Raw genomic sequence first — 19,138 nt, forward strand, 5'->3', positions numbered from 1 at the left:
GTCATTCATCCCCGCCCACCGACTGGAAGGTGATTGGCCTGTTGGCTAGGGGGCGCGGCCCCAGCGGCTGAGGCGAGCGGCAGCGCGCGATCGGTTGGTCCAGCCCTCCGGCCTCGAGGTTACAGGCCGGACTCGGTGCCTTCGGATACCGGCTGGCGGCAGGCATGGCTGGAATCCCCGCGCCAGGCAGCAGGAGGCGGAGCGGGCCCCCGGCACCCAGTTCTGGCCCGCCGTCCAGCACCCAGCACCCTCCGAGCAAGCGGGCCCGGGGCTTCCTCGCGGCCGCCCCCCCAGACCCAGAAGACCCATTCGGCGCGCACGGGGATTTCACCGCCGACGACCTGGAGGAGCTCGACACCCTCGCGTCACAGGCCCTGAGCCAGTGCCCGAACGCGGCTCCGGACGTGTCCAGTGAGTGCGCCTTTTCCCCGAGGGTGGTGCAGACCTCGCTAGACCCACTAGGTGGCTGTGGCTTAAGAACCCCACGACCGCTGTTCGGTGTCTTGAACTCACACTGCCACTTCACCTTTTAAAAATATAGGAACAGTTTGATTTAAGCAGCGGCGTGTCCCAAAAGGTCCTTTGATTTGGGGGAGAAATGTATCAGGAGTGTCAAACAGCCGATTTGGAATACCGAAAGCTAGGTTAACATTTTACTTTAGTTTCTATACTTTGGACCAGTAAGGTTCTTAGTTCTTAACAGAGATCCTTGCAACACGACTACCACCACCAGCAGAATCATCACTACCTACACATGGGGACCCATCATTATGACAGGTTTGGGAGGCTTTAGATCTAATGAAGACCACCTTTTCCCTTGGGCCGCATGAACATAAGAGGGGCCTGGCAGAGGCAAGAGATAAAAGAGATTCATTCTTTTATACAACCAATAAATCGTACTTAGGTGCCCAAACATTAGGAGCTGCAGACACTTAGCAATAAACAAAAGACAAAAGCCCCCTCCTTCATGGAACTTACCCTCATTCTAGTGAAGTCTTGTGGGGCTCCCAGGAAGAGAAATCTCTACATGGATGTCTTACATGCATCTTATATTCCACACAATCATTTCCTGGAAACCCAGTCATCCACCAGTATCTCCAGCATGGTGCCTGGCGAAGCATTCAGAAAACACTCAGAACATTTGATGACCAAATGTTCTGCATGGCAATGACTAGCACCACTCTCAATCATGTAGCACAAGGCAGGCAACAGCTCCCTTTCCTTGACCACGGATCTGATTCCTTTCCAAATCCTGTAACTTTACCTTCTTCATCCATCTCTGGAATCCATCCTCTCTGCATCATCTCTGCCATCTCCCTGATCTGTGTTACCATCACCCCTCTCCAGACAATAGTCTGCTAAATTGTTCCCACATTTCCAGTTATGACTCAAGTCAGAGTTTATACCACAGCCAGAGTGATCTTTTCAAAACTAGAATCTCTGTGTCACACACAGATACACGTGAACATCCCTACTGAAAGCCTTTAATGACTTCACACTACTTCTAGTATAAAGATCAAAATCCTTAACATGGCCAGCAAGGCCCAGCATGGCCTGTCCCTTTCCCTCTCCTTCTTTGGGTTCTAGCCACACTAACCTTCCTTCATTCCTTGAATTCTCCCTGCTTCCTTACAATACAGAAACTGCACATTGCTGTTTCTTACACACTGAGTGTTCTTTCCATCTATTCCCCATCGCCACTCACCTGGTTAGTTCCTGCCTGTTCTTCAGCTCTCCATTCAGTCATCACTTACCTGGGGAAGCCTTCTATTCATCCCGTTGGATCAAAGCCCCTATTATAGGCTTTCCTATATTTGCTCTTCTCTGCAGCTCTTATAACAGTTGAAATTTTACATTTATTCTTGTGTTTTTGAGTGTCATGTAAGCTCCATGAGTGTAAGGACTGTATCCATTTTGCTCACCATTGCACCTTTCTTTAGAGGCTAAAGCCTGGCATATTTTAGGTGCTCAGTAAATATCGTTGAATAATAGATCACTGAGTTCTGACCAGTGAGATTCCCACAGCACCTTTCAGCCTTTAGATGAGACTCTTAAAACTGGGTGCAGAATGGGGAGAGGGTGGCAGCTTCTGTTATTTCCTGAGGATTGATTCATGTTCTTATGTTGTAAAATACCTGTAGTGCTTACTAGATCTTTCTCTAATTTGCTTTCAAAAGTGATTGTCTGGCTAAAGTGGGAAAATGTTGGGTCCTAAAAAGTATACGGGAACTGCTTTTTACAGATGTTCATAAGGTCCCCAGATTAGATGGGATGTCAAAAAATCCTTCAAGGAAAAACAGAGAAACTGTTCCAGTTAAAGATAATTTTGAATTAGAGTTACTTCAGGCACAGTACAAAGAGCTTAAAGAAAAGGTAAGTGATTTAACTTGTGGCTTTTGTAGTTAATTCATTCACTTATGCATGTGTTATAAAGCATTATACAATAAAATATATAGACGTTTTAAAACAAGAGTCCACATTCATCCCCATGAATTGGGGGAAAGAAAGCCAGAAAATTTTGGTTGAAACTAAATCCTGAGATTCCTAACAACTAGGGCAAGAAAGGAAACACTGTAAACCATATACAAAAAGAGATACAAACTTTCTGTTGTAGCACTGAGATAAATTTATAGCCTATGTCTTATATAAGAAACAACATCATAATGGTTGCTATTTTCATTAGCAGTTTTGCAAAAAAGCAAACATTCTTCATATGACTATCTATAGGTCCCTAGAAAAACCAAGAACATAATGTAGAATTTTAGTTCTGTGAAGTGTGTGACCCAGATTGTTTAATACCTCTTAGAGCCTATAGAATCTGCATGCAGAAGTGACAAGTGTGTCCTTAAGCTATCTTGCTGAATATCCACTGTCCCAGGAATGGGCCTAGCAGATCACGGTGATGTCTGATTGGTACAGATATATTTTGAGCACTCTGGTCTGTTGGACATGTTTTAAATGTGTTTCTTCGTCTCCCCAGCTACATGTTGAAACATGTACATATATAATTTTCCCTTACAAACTTTTCACAACATCAATTTGGGATTTACAGATGAAGGCAATGGAAGAAGAAGTGCTCATTAAAAGTGGAGAGATTAAAATTTTACGGGACTCACTGCATCAGACAGAATCCATTCTAGAGGAACAGAGAAGATCACATTTCCTTCTTGAGCAAGAGAAAACTCAAGCACTCAGTGACAAAGAAAAAGAATTCTCCAAAAAGGTGACCCAGAACATTTGTTTTGCTTGTATGGACATCAGCTTTGCCTGCTCAATGAGTTCCTTTAGAAGCAATGACTAAAGTTGCTTATAGATCTTCCAGGAAGATTTCAACAGTTGTTTGTCTTATATACTTTCGCTACCAACTAATTGCATGTACTTTTCTCCAGGCTCTGAGGTTTGGAAAAGGACTTAGATGAAACTCTGCTTTGCTGTGGTAGTCTAAGTTACTAGCTCACACTTTGCAGAAACAGCTAAAATTAGTGGGTTTTTTGTTGTGTGTTTTTTTTGTTTTTTGGCAGATCAGAAACTCAGTTAACCTAGCTTAGGCCAAAAGAAAATGTATTGGCTTCCATAACTAGGTCTGGGAAAACAGGTGTGCTGGGGCCTCAGAAGACTCAAGATTTGCCACGACTCATCTTTATTCTCTGTACTATTGATAGGCTCCATCCTTATGGTAGAGGATGTGTTCTCCAGGGGCTCCTGGGCTCATATTTCATAGCTCCAGAGCAGACTGAAGACCTAGGGTTCTTTATCTCCAAGTTTTAAAATTCTGGGGAAGGCTCTAATTGGTCTAACCTGAGTCAGGTGCCTGCCTCTGAACTAGTCACTGTAATCAAAGAGATAATAGCTCCCATTCAAATCACATATTCAAAGGTAGGAAAATGATGTTTCTTAAGGGAAGGAGATACTGTTCTGGGGAGAAAAACAGTGGGTGTCCAGTATATTACCACTTTCCTTCACTTCCCAGGGCTTCAGACTTAAGAACGTGGGCTTATTCTGCCGTTACTTCATTCAGCAAACTTGGCAGTCTTTAAAGAAGCACTGACCTGTGCCCAAGACTAACAGCAGTAGTTGCCTTTCCATATACATGATGAAGAGCAATGGGTTTGCAATCAGACAAACCAGAGTTTGAATCTAGGCTTTATCCTATTCAAGCGGTGACCTCAGGGTGATGACTTATGCTCTATGACTCATTTCCCTTATCTGTTCCAGAAAATAACCAGAAGGGCTGTCGTGAGACTTAAATGGTCCTGCCCTTGTGTCTGGTGCTGTGCCTGGGAATGGCAGCAGTTACCATTGGCCAGAACAGCAGGTCTCCCCACACTGTACAAGGTTTTGGTAAAACTCTTCTAAATACTCAGCCCAGACCTTCAGGAAGACTTGGATTGTGCACCACTATATTCACTAAAAGGTCTACATGTTACCGTGAGATATGGTACCTTGTCAAGCTCTGTGCTGGGCATTTTACATTCACCATTCTTACTTAATACCCCCAACCAGGAAGACAGGTACTTATGTTACAGATAAGCTGGAGTTCAGAGAGGCTGAGTAAATGGTATTTGAACCCTCACAAACTAACCAGCTATAGTTCAGGTCAAAATATCTTTCTAGAATACCATGTCATCTTTCAGGAAGAAGGTTAAAGCTTGATATTTTAGGACATTTATGTCACAGCAGACTTTTATACTATCTCTCATTGCTTGTTTTTCCTTTACTATCCTGAGATTTTGAAGCCCAGAGCTGTTTCTGTATATGTGATGAGGCCTCTATAAGTATGCTTCTTTTGCCTTCCAGCTCCAGTCATTGCAGTCTGAACTCCAATTTAAAGATGCAGAGATGAATGAATTAAGGACAAAGCTTCAAAGCAGTGAACGAGCTAATAAACTAGCTGCTCCCTCCATTTCCCATGTCAGGTAATGATGGTGCTAGAGGGAGAATACAGTTTTGTATCGTTTAGAGTCTGAATAACAATGTCAGGCTAGTCCTGAACAAAGGTCGTTTAGACTCTGCCACTGGGGCATAGATGCTCTTTCCTGAAGGCCTCAAAGATGGTTTGGATGAGACTAGAGTGGTTTGGGGCATCATAGCATAAAGGCCCCACACTCTAGAAGTGCTTCCTCCCTGTAGACTTTATAAACACAACACAGCTCCTCGGGATGAAAAGAGGCTGGAAAGATGCTCTCCAAACTTTTGGAGTGGACCAGTCTTCATTTTTATGTAATTTGTTTCAAATAAATGATTTTGCCCCAACTGTATTTCAGTCCCAACTGCTTGGAATATTTTTTCTCATTTGCTGTCCAGCAGTCCCCACCTTTGCTGCAGATGTGATCAGTTTGTTAATGGTCCGTCCTGTCCCCTGCCTGCCAAAGAAGTCTGGCACACTGTCAGGATCAGCCTTGAAATTTGAACAGTGTGGGTCAGGTCGTCTTTTTCTGGTATTAAACATTCTGCTGCCTTTGCTTATAATGGGCAGGGTGTGAAATTGAACTTTTCTTGCCTTGCGTAGCCCAGGTAAGACAGGAGAGCAGAGGGAGTCCATCCTCACCTCTTTACACCAACAGGAGTGCCTCAGCATTGTTCCAATCAGAGGGTTAAGACTGCTTCTCTAACATAAAGACCCTGGCACCAAGGCACTGGCTCAGTTTCCAAGTTGCAAGACACAATACACCTTTTTCTAGACCCTCTTTCTCCTGAAAATCTTTTCATTCAGTCCCTGACTATTATAAAAGAGGTTGTTCCAAACTAGTGGTTACCAGGGGGGAGAGGAAATGGGAAAAAGGCAATATAGAGGGATAGGGGAGTAAGAGGTATAAACTATTAAAGTATAAAATAAACTACAAGGATATATTGTACAACAAAGGGAATATAGCCAATATTTTATAATAACTATAAATGGAGTATAACCTTTAAAAATTATGAATCAGGGCTTCCCTGGTGGCGCAGTGCTTGAGAGTCCACCTGCCGATGCAGGGGACACGGGTTCGTGCCCCGGTCTGGGAGGATCCCACATGCCGCGGAGTGGCTGGGTCCGTGAGCCATGGCCGCTGGGCCTGCGCATCCGGAGCCTGTGCTCTGCAACGGGAGAGGCCACAACAGTGAGAGGCCCGCGTACCGCAAAAAAAAAAATTATGAATCACTATAGCATTTGCTTATAACTTATATAACATTATATAGCAACTATATTTCAATTAAAAAAAAAGAGGTTGCAAACTGAAAAGATGTTTTGGTGGAACTGGAAATAGTAATGGAGTTATAGCCAATTTTTTTGGGTGATTGGAAGAAGGTGGAAGCAAATGAAAGATTTTTTTTTTCAACAATTTGAATCAAAATGCCTTGAATTTTGCATTGCTGTCCTGACAAAGAATAACAAACGTGTAATAGATAAAATTTTTGGTCAAATCACCTAGATAGGAAAAGTTTAAAGTTTGTTAGAAGTTTTATAACCAGGTATTTTACATGGTGTTAGCAGAATCATTACTTTGCTTTCATAGTTAACTTTTTCCAGTCCTAGGAAAAGCCCTTCTGTGGTTATAAAGCCAGAAGCATGTTCTCCACAACTTGGAAAACCATCTTTCCCTACAAAGGAGTCTTTTAGTGCTAACATGTCCCTTCCCCACCCCTGCCAGACCGATCCAGGATATAAGTCCCTGATGGGCAAAGAGGGTAAGTCAGTCTATCCATCATCTATTGCTCTATATCAGACTACTCAGACTTGAGCCTTGAAACATTTGAGTATTTATTTTCTCCTCGTTTCTGTGGGTCAGCAGTTCTGATAGCACAGTGGGGATGGTTTGTCTCTGCGGGCACTGAAGCCTTGTAGGGGGCTGGAGGATCTATTTCAAGGTGGCTCACTCACATGTCTGGCAGTGGAATTCCTTTCCACATGTGGGCCTTTCCACAGGGCTACTTGGCTGATCTCATAACCTGGTAGATGGCTTCCTCTAGAGCTAGCAAACCCAGAGAGATAGGTGGAAGCTATCCTTTTTATGGCCTAGCCTCAAAGGTCGCATAGCATCACTTCTGCCACATTCTGTTTGTTAGAAGTTAGTCATTGAGTCTGGGCCATGTTCAAGGGGAAGAAAACTAGGCTGCACCCTTTGAGGAGAAGTGTGTCAAAGAATTTGCAGGCATATTTTAAAACCTCCAGTCAGCATCCATTGCCATGCCAGAAACACAGCTAGTATGCAGGAACATGTGCTCCTTTCATCGCCCAGCTGAGTCCAGACTGAGGGAAGGCTACTGCTTTCTAGAGAGACAATCTAGCATTAGTAGGTTTTCACTCTGAGACTGTGCTATGCCAGTTTATCTTACAATTCAGATACATTGCCTTTCTCCTACCATCAACCCTTTCAAGTCATTAGCATCACGCCACCCCTGAGAACTACAGCTACTAACATTTTTGATATTTAGCAACTTCAGGAGAGGTTATCGGGTGGTGTTATGAGCAGGCAGTGGAGCCCACCAGCCTGGCCGAGAGTCCCAGTCACACTGCTTACTGGCTTGCATGATTTGAGCAAGTCCCTTAACCTCTGTGCATCAGTTTTCCCATATGTAAAACAGAGCCAATGATAACACCTCCTGGTTGGGTTGCTGTGAGGAACAAGAGAGCTAGCATGTATAAAGCTCTTAGAACAATGTCTGGCACATAATAAGAATCATATAAAATGCTTTTATGTTATTGCCTGATTTTGAAGTGGGGCAAACAATTTAATTTTCTTTTCCTTTCCTTTCCTTATGCAAGTTCCTGTTTTATATGAGGAAGGCAAAGATGTGAAGGTTCTTGAGTTGCTTTGGCTCTTGTTTTGATCCAAAGTTGAAGAAGTAGAACAATGTATGTTTTAAACTCATTACATTTAAGAGTTTCTGATATACTTGTGCTTTTGTGTTCCAGTTTTGATTAACATATTATCTGTTATTCAGAGAATAAGACCCACAGTCTGGGAGATGACCCGATAAAGCAAGAACAGTCCCAGAAAAGGCTTATTGACAGCTGGATGCAGAGATCAAACACTCAAGGTACCAGAATGCCTGCTCCTTCTGCAGGAGGCCTTCCTGGGTCCAATCATCCTCTGTGATGCTGCAGTGGAATTGCCTAGGGAACTGTCCTGGGCTCAATCAGTACCCCAGGCAGTGCTTTAGAGGGTCCAGGGGAGTAGTAGTCTGTGGCTTAAGCAGAAGACTATAAAATGGAAGGGGCCAAGAGCAAGTATGCCTCCGAGCCTTCAGTACCCACAGGCGTCTCAAGGGAACTCAGTGGCAGTTTAGAGGATAGTTGGCATCACAGAAAAGCACTCTCATGTCAGAACCTTCTACAGTCACCTTGTCTTCTGCAGGCTCCATTTTGATAAACCTTCTCCTGAAGCAGCCTTTGATCCCAGGGTCATCCCTAGGTCTGTGCCACCTCCTGAGCAGTTGTTCTGAGGCTCCTACCGGCACCCTGTTCCAGCTACCCGGGCTTGGCAGGTAAGCATAATACTCCTAAAAAGCTTGTTTGGAAGAAGTTTCCAGGAAGCAAGTCCCTATCTGGTCCTGACCGGCCTAGGAGGTCTGCTCTGGGCAGGAAAACTAGAGAATTTAGCAGGCAGGTTGTTTGGGTCCCTTGACCTTATCTCCCTCTCACACTTGTGTGTTTTCTTTTGTGTCTATTGCTAGTACCTTGACTGGGATTTCAAGCCTGAGGACCACAGGTTCTTGTGATGGGTCATTTCCCCTCTTGGCCCTGAGAGAAGCACAGAACCTGGCACTTACTGGACTGAATCTGGTGGCCAGGAATGAAGGCTCCTGTGACAGAGACCCAGCAGAGGGAGGCGGAAGGGCCTTCCCACTCTGCCAGCTTCCTGGAGCTGTGCACCTCCTCCCCCTGGTACAGTTCTTTATCGGCTTACACTGCCAGGCTCTGCAGGATTTGGCAGCAGCCAAGAGAAGCGGAGCGCCTGCGGACTCACCGACACATCCCTCCTGTGTGAGCTCTGGGGTAGAGGCCAGCCCCGAGGACTCACTTTGCAACCTGGAAGGCTTCTCTGTGGCTTCACTAAGCGTTCTTCAGCACCTGGTGTGCCACAGCGGAGCAGTCATTTGCCTGTTACTATCAGGAGCAGGCGCCGATTCTGCTGCTAGGGAAGGAGACCAGAGCCTGGTTGACGGACATGGTCGTGGGGATGTGACCTCAGCCCCAGGGAGGCTTGCTGGTGACCAAGGCCAGCACCCACTATTGAAGATGCTTCTTCAACTTTTGGCTTTCTCTTCTGCAGCAACAGGTCACCTTAAAGCCAGTGTCCTCAGCCAGTGCCTTAAGGTTTTGGTGAAATTAGCTGAAAATGCTTCCTTTGATTTCCTGCCCAGGTATAACGCAGCATGGGAGTCATGATTCCTTGTGGGTCTTACCCGGCCTCTTGAGGTCTGTCCTGTGGCCCCTGTACTTGTTCCCATCTTGACTCGTCCATACTGCTCAGCTCTAAGCCTTGGTTTAGGTTCTTAGCTAGAGTTCTGAAGTGATGGGAAGTGGGGCCAGGAGTTAGAAGAACCAAGGAAGTGGTTTATTTGGCTTAGTTCTGCCTCTGGATAGTAGGTAAGCAAAAGAAGCTAGTCACTATGGAAGAGTGTCCTGCCCCCGAAACAGACAAAGGTTGAATCAAGAGGCCTTTGAACCTGGGACATGGATCAGGTGAAGACCAGATTTCAGAGCCACATTGAAGTTTAGTTTGGTGGGGTTCCCTGAAGAAGCAGAGGGTGTGTGGAGGGTCTGCAGCTACAAGCTGACCTTGCTGGGCATCTGCCCATCATCATGGTGTCCACCACTGGCATGAGCCACAGGTTACTTGCTCTTCTTAAGGTTTGTTGCAGAACACTGTTGTCGTAAATTCCTAGCTTGGGATTCCAGACCCTCAACACTGGGAGGGTAAACACCACCCAGCCAATCCCCTCGTCCTGTAATCCCATCTCCCCCTCAGCATTCCACCAAGAGGCCAGTTCCTCTGTTGGATGTCTCTTAAGCCTTTTTGTCTCTGAACTCAGAATACCTGTTTGCTAAAAACACTTCTGGATCCTGGTTTCCATATGAATATATTCTGGCTGGTCTGGTGCATCCTAAAGGTGGTGCTTAGAGCTAGACACAGTGTACTGCAGAGTAGTGTGAGCAGCAAGGTAGGCGTGTTACCATCACCCAGGTGCCTGGCAGGGGGCCCAGCTCATGGTGGCTGATTGCTTCTTTTTTTATTATTGAGTCTTCTCTTTCCTTTTATTTTTTTTAATTCCGTAGTGCTTTACAGTTTCCAAAAGTTTCACACACGATTTCATATAATCCCATAACAATGCTTTTTTTAAATCCCCTACCACTATATTGCCCTTCCTCCCTTCCCTCTCCCCACTGGTAACCACTAGTTTGTTTTCTGTGTCTGTAAGCCTGTTTCTTTTTTGTTGTTGTTGTTTGTTTTGTTTGTTTGTTTGTTTTTTTGTTTGTTTTTGCGGTACGCGGGCCTCTCACTGTTGTGGCCCCTCCCGTTGCGCAGCACAGGCTCCGGATGCCCAGGCTCAGCGGCCATGGCTCACGGGCCCAGCCACTCCACGGCATGTGGGATCCTCCCGGACCGGGGCACGAACCCGTGTCCCCTGCATCGGTAGGCGGACTCCCAACCACTGCGCCACCAGGGAAGCCCCTGTTTCTTTTTTGTTTTGTTCACTAGTTTGCTGTATTTTTTAGATTCCACATACGATATCATACAGTATTTGCCTTTCTGTCTGACTTACTTCACTTAGCATAATGCCCTCCAAGGCCATCCATGTTGCTGCAAATGGCAAAATTTTGCTCTTTTTTATGGCTGAGTAGTATTCCAGTGTGTGTGTGTGTGTGTGTGTGTGTGTGTGTGTGTGTGTGTACATGTACCACATCTTCTTTATCCATTCATCTGTTGATGGTTGCTTCCATACCTTGGCAATTGTAGATGACCCTGCTATGAACATTGGGGTGCATGTTTCTTTTCAAAGTAGTGTTTTTGGTTTTTTTCAGATATATACCCAGGAGTGGAATTGCTGGGTCACATGGTACTTCTACTTTTAATTTTTTGAGAAACCCCTATACTGTTTTCCACAGTGGCTGCACCAATTTACATTCCGCCAACAGTGTAGGATGGTTCCCTTTTCTTCACATTTGTTGTGTTCTTTTTGATGATAGCCATTCTGACTGGTGTGAGGTGATATCTCATTGTGGTTTTGATTTGCATTTCCCTGATGATGAGTGATATTGAGCATCTTTTCATGTGCCTGTTGGCCATCTGGATGTCCTCTTTGGAAAAATGTCTTTTCAGTTCTGCCCGTTTTTTGATTGGGTTGTTTGTTTGATGTTGAGTTGTATGAGCTGTTTGTATATGTTGGCTATTAACCCCTTATCGGTCATATCACTTAGTTATCTTCTCCCATTCAACAGGTTGTGTTTTCATTTTGTCCGATGGTTTCCTTTGTTGTGCAAAAGGTTTTAAATTTAATTAGGTCCCATTTGTTTATTTTTGCTTTTGTTTCCTTTGCTTTAGGAGATGGATCCAAAAAAAAAAAAATTTGCTGCTATTTATGTCAAAGAGTGTTCTGCCTATGTTTTCCTCTAGGAGTTTGATAGTAGCTGGTCTTCCCTTTAGGTCTTGAATCCATTTTGAGTTTATTTCTGTATATGGTGTTAGAGAATGTTCTAATTTCATTGTCTTACAAGTAGCTGTCCAGTTTTCCCAGCACCACTTATTGAATAGACTGTCTTTTCTCCACTGTATAGTCTTGCCTCCTTTGTTACAGATTAAATGACCTTAGGTATGTAGGTTTATTTCTGGGCTCTCTATTCAGTTCCGTTGATCTATGTGTCTGTTTCTGCACCAGTACCATACTGTTTTGACTACTGTAGCACTGTAGTATAGTCTGAAGTCAGGGAGTATGATTCCTCCAGCTCTGTTCTTCTTTTTCAAGATTATTTTGGCTGTTTCAGGGTCTTTCATGTTTCCATATAAATTTAAAATTTTATTCTAGGTTCTGTGAAAAATTCCATTGGTAACTTGATAACAATTGCACTGAATCTGTAGATTGCCTTGGGTAGTATAGGCATTTTGACAGTATTGATTCTTCCAATCCAAGAACAGGGTATATCTTTCCGTTTATGTCGTCTTCAGTTCCTTTCATCAGTGTCTTATAGTTTTTGGAGTACAGGCCTTTTGCCTCCTTAGGTAGGTTTATTCTTAGGTGTTTTATTCTTTTTGATGCGATGGTAAATGGGATTGTTTCCTTAATTTCTCTTTCTGATAGCTCATTGCTAGTGTATAGAAATGCAACAGATTTCCGTATATTAATTTTGTATCCTGCAACTTTACCAAATTCATTGATGAGCTCTAGTAGTTTTCTGGTGGCACCTGTAGGATTTATGTATAGTATAATGTCATCTGCAGACAGTGACAGTTTTATTTCTTCCTTGCCAATTTGGATTCCCTTTTATTTCTTTTTCTTCTGATTGCTGTGGTTAGGACTTCCAAAACTATGTTGAATAAAAGTGGTGAGAGTGCTCATCCTTGTCTTCTTCCTGATCTTAGAGGAAACGCTCTCAGCTTTTCACCAATGAGTATGATTTTTTTAAATTTTATTTATTTATTTATTTGGGCTGCATTGGGTCTTAGTTGTGGTGAGATCTTCGTTGAGGCATGCGAGATCTTTAGTTGCAACGCATGGTCTCTTCATTGTGGCACACGGGCTTCTCTCTAGTTGTGGCATGTGGGTTTTCTCTTCTCTAGTTGTGCGTGCAGGGTCCAGAGTGTGTGGACTCTGTAGTTGTGGCGCGCAGGCTCCAGAGTGTGTGGGCTCTGTAGTTTGCAGCATGTGAGCTCTCTGAGGCACACAAGCTTAGTTGCCCCGAGGCACATGGGATCTTAGTTCCCCGACCAGGGATCAAACCTGCGTCCCCTGCTTTGGAAGGTGGATTCTTTACCACTGGACCACCAGGAAAGTCCCTACCAATATGATGTTAGCTGTGGGTTTTTCATATATGGCCTTCATTATGTTGAGGTATGTTCCCCTCTATGCCTACTTTCTGGAGTTTTTCTCTTAAATGGATGTTGAACTTTGTCAAAAGCTTTTTCTGCATCTATTGAGATGATCACATGGTGTTTACTCTTCAGTTTGTTAATGTGGTGTATCACATTGATTGATATGTGGATATTGAAAAATCTTTGCATCCGTTTCTTACTTTTTAAATGAATGAATTCCAGGAACCACATTTTTAGCAGTTCTCTTGGTAGATATATCATCATTCTATTCCTGTTGAGCTTGTCCACAATAACATCAAAAAACAGCCATTTAATGGGTGCTTACTGCAGGCCAGACACAGATGCCTTCTGTTCACTAGCTTGGATGGCACCCTCAGAGCCCTGTTGTCTTCACGCCCAGTACAGAGCCTGGCTCACTGTGAGCACTCAGTGTTTGTTGAATGAATAAACCCCATGTTGAGGTAGGGAAACTTGTCTGAAACCCCAGAGGGAGTATGCTAGATCAGCCAGTTAGGCTCCTGAATCATTGTTCTTTTTTTTTTTTTTTGAATCATTGTTCTTGATCGCTGTCTGATGCCACCTCCCACACAGTGCTTCTCTGAATTCCTTCATGCTTGCAGGCTGAACCCCATTACCACACAGCTTCTTGTTCACCTTGTAGTAAAAGCCAGGGACAGGTGCTCCCAAGGCTCCATAGCAGTATACGATACAACATGAGCAGCCAGGCAGGCTGTGATCTCCTATGAAAGGCACCACTGCCCACCCAGGCTTGAGGGCACATCATCCCCTCAGACACTTGTCTTCCCACTGCATCTGTTTTAGGGGTAGGTCCAGCGTAGCTCCCCAGGTACTGGCATGGCAGGCGCTTTTGAACAAAAAGTTCTCATCCCCAGCTCAGCCAGGGCAGGATGACGTATTTATTGTGCATTTAGGGGCTGTGCCAAAAAAAAAAATTTTTCATTTAAAAAGGCGGCTCTGATGCTGTCAAAAATAATTTGGAAACCACTGTGTTGTATATAAAGATGGATTTTTTTAGTTTCAGGGGCCACTTCTGGCCTAATAATGAAATTAGGTAGTAACCGGTTAAATTCCAGTTTCCCACAAAGTTCCACACTCCCTGGTGACTAGAAACATTCAGCTTGTCTCTCATACAGGATTTGCTCTAAAATGAGTTCGCCCCAAAAAGACCTTGCTTCCTAATGGTGTACAAGGAATATTCTTAACCCTCGGTGCCGTGCGCCTGAAAAGGGACATACCCGCAGAACTGCCCCTCCCCCCACCCACGAGGCTGTGTGGGTTGAGCAAAAAGCAGTGCTTGTCTTTGGACTCGGTTCCTTGGTAATGAATGCGCCATCCCTTTGCCCCCAAGACCAGGGGGAGAGTGCCCAAGCCCCTCACCATGCACACCCTGAGTGTGTACCTTCTCATACGTGGCGGCAGAGGAGCTGGTGTTTCCCGACAAGTGGGGAAAATGAAGTCTTCCTTGCCCAGCGAGTGGTCTCATAAGATCCAACCATAGCCAAGTCCACATTGTTGCTGCTGATGCCTGGCCAGTCCTCTGGTGGTGGGCACAGGACGTTTCTCTCACACTCAAGTTGAACCTGCCTCCCTGTTTGGGAGCAGAGGCAGGAAGGAGCCCAAGAGTAGTGCAGAGGCCGGCACCCGAGGTCCAGGGGGGCACCTCGTATTTGCTGGGTGGCACTGTGCCAGGTAAGGGCCTGTCATCTATAAGGGATGACAGGCCCTGTCCCTCACAGCAGTCCCACAGTGAAGGGTAGTACCCACTCGTTCGCCTGAAACAAGTATCAGCAAGTAGGGTGGCATTTGAACTCAGGTCTGTCTGAATCGAGTCTCCTTTTTACTGGCCTCTTCAATTTCCTGTTGCCTATCGTGAAAGGTGAGGGTGAGTTATGGGATTGGGTTGGAGGTGTCACATCTCTCTGGGGCCCTGTGTTTCAGGTTCCAGTGCGTGTTCCGGGTGCTGCCACAGTGCCTGCGCCCAGAGACACCCCTGCCTAGTGTGCTGCTGACTATTGAGCTCCTGTCCCTCCTGGTGGACCATGAGAAGCTTGCACCTCAGCTCTGCTCCCACCCGGGTAAAGCAGGCCAGGGGCGTGCGTCTGGACTCCTGCAGCTTGGAGGGAAGGGTGGTGGCAGGGGCAGGTCCAGGGCCTCCTGAGGGCTTCTGCAGCTTGTACCTCAGGCACTGGGTGAGAAGGCGGATCCTGAGTGAGAGGTGGTGTGTCCTTTCCAGAAGGCTGCCTCCTGCTGCTGCTGTACATGTACATCACATCGAGGCCTGACAAAGCCGCCTCGGAGACACAGTGGCTTCAGCTGGAACAAGAGGTAAAGACACCAGAGCCCCTTTTGTGCTGCTCACCAACCCACCCCACCCCACCCCACTCCATCCCATGTAAGAGCCACTCTTCTCCTTCCTCTGGGAATTAAAGGAAGCTTTAATTCATTTTGGTAACACGCTGAGCCACTAGCAAGGTAAACTCATTTGGGGGGCTCCATACTACACAGATACAGTACAGTCGGAGCCCAGGGTATCCTGGGACTTGGCAAAGTTGCCTGGTGGCTGGAGGTGGGCACGGAGGCAGGTGGGTCAGTGGTGAGACACAGGTGTTAGTCCTGAGTGTCTCCTGGGAAGGTCCCAAAACACTACCACCTCTTGGATCCCATTAGTGCAGACAAGCAGTTGCTGAGGCAACTGGAGCTCTTGTAGAAGGCTGAGAAAGCCCTCCCTGTGACCAGGGCCTCACTGTGCCATGGATGGGACAGTCTGTTCTTGTTCTAGGCTGTGTGGCTCCTGGCTAAGCTTGCTGTGCAGAGCCCCTCCTCCCCAGTCACTGGTTCCAGCTGCCAGTGCAACGTGGAGGTGAGTGCCGGGGGCAGGCAGGGGCCGACAGTGGGCAGCTCTGCTGGTGAATGACAGGGCCCCGTGAGAGCATCCCATGCTCCTTCACCAGAGCTAGACCCTGGTGCCACTGTTCAGAACCTTCCTCACCCGGGTGGCTAGGAAAGATGCTGCCCAGCTAAGCAGGCTGTCAGGGTGCAGGGACCACCTGACCTGACCTCAGCCTGTGCCCTCCCTCAGGTAGTCAGAGCACTCACGGTGATGCTGCACAGACAGTGGCTGACTGTGCGGAGGGCAGGGGGGCCCCCGAGGACTGACCAGCAGAAGCGGACGGTGCGGTGTCTGCGAGATACAGTGCTGCTGCTGCACAGTCTGTCCCAAAAGGACAAGCTTTTCACTGTGCACTGCGTGGAGGTCCTGCATCAGTACGACCAGGTGATGCCAGGGGTCAGCATGCTGATTCGAGGGCTTCCTGACGTGACAGGCTGTGAAGGTGAGCCTGCAGGAGGGCCCCTCCCTGCCCCAGCCCACATGTGGAGTTTGCCCTGAAGTTCATGGACAAATCAGACTACCTGGCCTTAGGTCAGCAGTGCTCCATCCACACAGCCTTTGCCGGCACGGGGGCCATTTTTTTTCTTCCCTGTCCGGTTCTTCTCTCAGCATATCAGCCTGCCTTTTGCTCATACCTACTGAGTCGGCCTGGCAGAGCCACGGTTTTTCCAGAAACATCCCTGTCTGAATTGCCTTTGTATTATTTTGCTTGCAGTAGCTGAGGGAGCAAGGCCTGGGCGTGGAAGGGACTGCTTAGTTCCTGTGGGCCTGGTGGGGAGGAGAGGTGGGACCTCCCCCAGTCCCAGCACCTTCAGGCAGGACTTCACCACAGAACCCTCTTGTTTTTGGCTCAGAGGCAGCCCTGGATGATCTCTGTGCCGCGGAGGCTGATGTGGACGACCCCGAGATGGACTGTGGCTGAGGCCTGTGAGCATCGAGCCACATGGTGGCACCAACACCACCACTTTCCTTACCTCATCCCCTGATTAAAAGCAGTGACTGGCTGTTAAAGAAAAGGCCAGCCTTATGTTTCCTGAGTCTGATCTGTGTGGGCTAAGTGGGAGGGACAGAGCAGGAGGAGGACCCAGGGAAGGCTGAGATCCTTCTTCCTGTTCCTGGCCAGCAGCCCCACGGTAATGAATCTGCTTTGAGGAAGGAGCCCTGCCTTGCCCTGCCCTGCCTTGCCCTGCCCTGCCTGTGGAATTGTCCTGAGTCATCACTTTCGCCTGAGGCCATGGGAAGAAACCATTGTGTGGCAGGGAAAAGGTGGCCCTCAGCCCAGGCCTAAACCAGGGAGGCCTGGGAAAATGGGGCCAAGGGGTGGGTGCAAAATGGCCACGGCAGGGGCTCCCAGCAGGCTCAAGTCCTGGAGCTAGCCTGCCCCATAGCCCTGTCCTCCCGGTTTGAGGGCGTGAGGGCCCTGGTGCATTGTGCCAGCCAGCAGGCCCACAGCGAGAGGTCTGAGGAGGCCTTTGGGGATAGCACTGTGGGTGCCTGGGGAGGGACAGGTGTTGGCAGGAGGGACAGCCCAGGCAGGCTGACAAGCGGGGCGGGCCTTGCTCACACCAGCCGCTGGGCGGGCTCAGGCCGAGTTTCACTTCCCGCCACTGCTGCCAGCAGCAAGAACCAGCTGGAGAGCGTGCAGCACCCTGAGTCATTGCTGCCTGCCTGCTACTCGGTAAGTGAGGACCCCCGAGGGGAGGGGGTAGGGTGGGAGGGCATGGGTACCTGCCCCACCAACCCTCACCAGACTAAGCGGGCACTAGGGGGAGGAGCCAAGCCTTCCCCTGAACAGGAAACGGTGTGCTGGTCCCACTAAGAAAGCCACCCCACCCTCCCTGGCTTCCTGCCCTGGAAATGGGTCCTAGAGCTCAGCAACAGTGCCTGCCCATGCAGGGAAGGCCAGAGGGGTGCTCCTGCCCACCCCACCCCACTTGCCTTACTTCTTATCACTGGGCACTCACACACCCACCACCCACCCCATGCTCCTCCCCAGGCTCAGCGGCAGATACCCACCATGGGCTCGCAGGCCTTGCCCCCGGGTCCTGTGCAGACCCTCATCTTCTTGGACCTGGAGGCCACTGGCCTGCCCTTCTCCCAGCCCAAGGTCACAGAGCTATGCCTGCTGGCCATCCACAGATGGGCCCTGGAGAGACTTCCTACCCCTCAGGGGCCTCCTTCAACAGTGCCCCCACCACCCCGGGTGCTGGACAAGCTCTCCCTGTGTGTGGCTCCGGGGAAGGCCTGTAGCCCTGCAGCCAGTGAGATCACAGGTCTGAGCACACCTGTGCTGGCTGCACACGGGCGTCAATGCTTCGATGCCAACCTGGCCAACATGCTCCGAGCCTTCCTGCAGCGCCAACCACAGCCCTGGTGCCTTGTGGCACACAACGGTGACCGCTACGACTTCCCCCTGCTCCAGGCAGAGCTGGCTGTGCTGGGCCTTGCCAGTGCTCTGGAGGGCGCCTTCTGTGTGGATAGCATTGCTGCCCTGAAGGCCCTGGAGCAAGCTGACAGCCCCTCAGAGCACGGCCCAAGGAAGAGCTACAGCCTGGGCAGCATCTACACGCGCCTGTACGGGCAGGCCCCACCAGACTCACACACAGCCGAGGGTGACGTCCTCGCCCTGCTCAGCATCTGTCAGTGGAGGCCACGAGCCCTGCTGCGGTGGGTAGATGCTCATGCCAGGCCCTTCAGCACCGTCAAGCCGATGTACGTGGTCACAGCCTCGACTGGAACCAGCCCAAGGCCATCTGCTGCTACGGCCACGGTACCCCTGGCCAGAGCCAGGGGCACCAGCCCCAACCGTGGTGGAAACAGGAACCCTAAGCCCCTTTCCCCAGTGAAGAGCCCTGGAGCCCCACCCAGGGAGGGACTGCTGGCCCCACTGGGCCTGCTGGCCTTCCTGACCTTGGCAGTAGCCACGCTGTATAGGCTGTCCTTGGCCATACCCGGGCAGTAGGCCAAGAAGGAAATTCTGACTAATAAAGACCCTCCACAGCACCGAGTGATCACTCACTTCTACCCACCGTGGCAGCCTGAGAGCCTCCCGCACTTCTGCCCACACTGAGACACCTGGGGCCGGGGGCACAGGAAGTGGCAGTCTTTGTCCATCACCCTCCCTAGCAGGATGGTCAGACGTCTGAGCCCAATAAAAGTAGGGAAAACAAGGAACTTCAAATACTGGATGGAAATGATACCTAGCCTAAAACCC

General features: G+C 48.2%; 2 protein-coding genes across 5 annotated transcripts; both read left to right on the forward strand.

The window, feature by feature from the left end:
- Positions 1–89: 89 nt before the first annotated feature.
- ATRIP (ATR interacting protein) lies at positions 90–16,979 on the forward strand. Of its 4 annotated transcripts, XM_060022400.1 has the most exons (13): positions 90–411; positions 2,243–2,373; positions 3,053–3,223; positions 4,798–4,916; positions 6,509–6,666; positions 7,924–8,019; positions 8,337–8,466; positions 8,656–9,345; positions 14,973–15,109; positions 15,268–15,359; positions 15,814–15,894; positions 16,114–16,366; positions 16,779–16,979. In XM_060022400.1, the coding sequence occupies exons 1-13, from the start codon at positions 165–167 to the stop codon at positions 16,844–16,846; spliced, it is 2,373 nt and encodes a 790-aa protein (XP_059878383.1). In that variant the 5' UTR covers positions 90–164; the 3' UTR covers positions 16,847–16,979. The 4 variants fall into 4 exon arrangements, 3 of the variants coding, with proteins under 3 accessions (XP_059878383.1, XP_059878384.1, XP_059878385.1); XR_009520870.1 differs by lacking the exon at positions 16,779–16,979 and having other exon boundaries at positions 15,798–15,894; positions 16,114–16,248; XM_060022401.1 differs by lacking the exon at positions 15,814–15,894.
- Positions 16,980–17,032: 53 nt separating this feature from the next.
- TREX1 (three prime repair exonuclease 1) lies at positions 17,033–19,033 on the forward strand. The gene is made up of 2 exons (XM_060022403.1): positions 17,033–17,602; positions 17,921–19,033. Exon 2 carries the CDS (start codon positions 17,942–17,944, stop codon positions 18,884–18,886), a length of 945 nt encoding a protein of 314 aa, XP_059878386.1. The 5' UTR covers positions 17,033–17,602; positions 17,921–17,941; the 3' UTR covers positions 18,887–19,033.
- Positions 19,034–19,138: the final 105 nt, after the last annotated feature.

The sequence above is a fragment of the Delphinus delphis genome, chromosome 10 (assembly GCF_949987515.2).
Source record: "Delphinus delphis chromosome 10, mDelDel1.2, whole genome shotgun sequence".
Lineage (NCBI taxonomy): Eukaryota > Metazoa > Chordata > Mammalia > Artiodactyla > Delphinidae > Delphinus > Delphinus delphis.

What these genes read in the sequence shown, in the direction of transcription:
- ATRIP (XM_060022400.1), top strand. Translation starts at nt 165, where the DNA reads ATGGCTGGAATCCCCGCGCCAGGCAGCAGGAGGCGGAGCGGGCCCCCG. An exon ending in CGCGGCTCCGGACGTGTCCA is followed by an intron (nt 412 to 2,242) that starts GTGAGTGCGCCT and finishes TGCTTTTTACAG; the next exon opens with ATGTTCATAAGGTCCCCAGA. An exon ending in TGACGTGACAGGCTGTGAAG is followed by an intron (nt 16,367 to 16,778) that starts GTGAGCCTGCAG and finishes TTTTTGGCTCAG; the next exon opens with AGGCAGCCCTGGATGATCTC.
- TREX1 (XM_060022403.1), top strand. Translation starts at nt 17,942, where the DNA reads ATGGGCTCGCAGGCCTTGCCCCCGGGTCCTGTGCAGACCCTCATCTTC.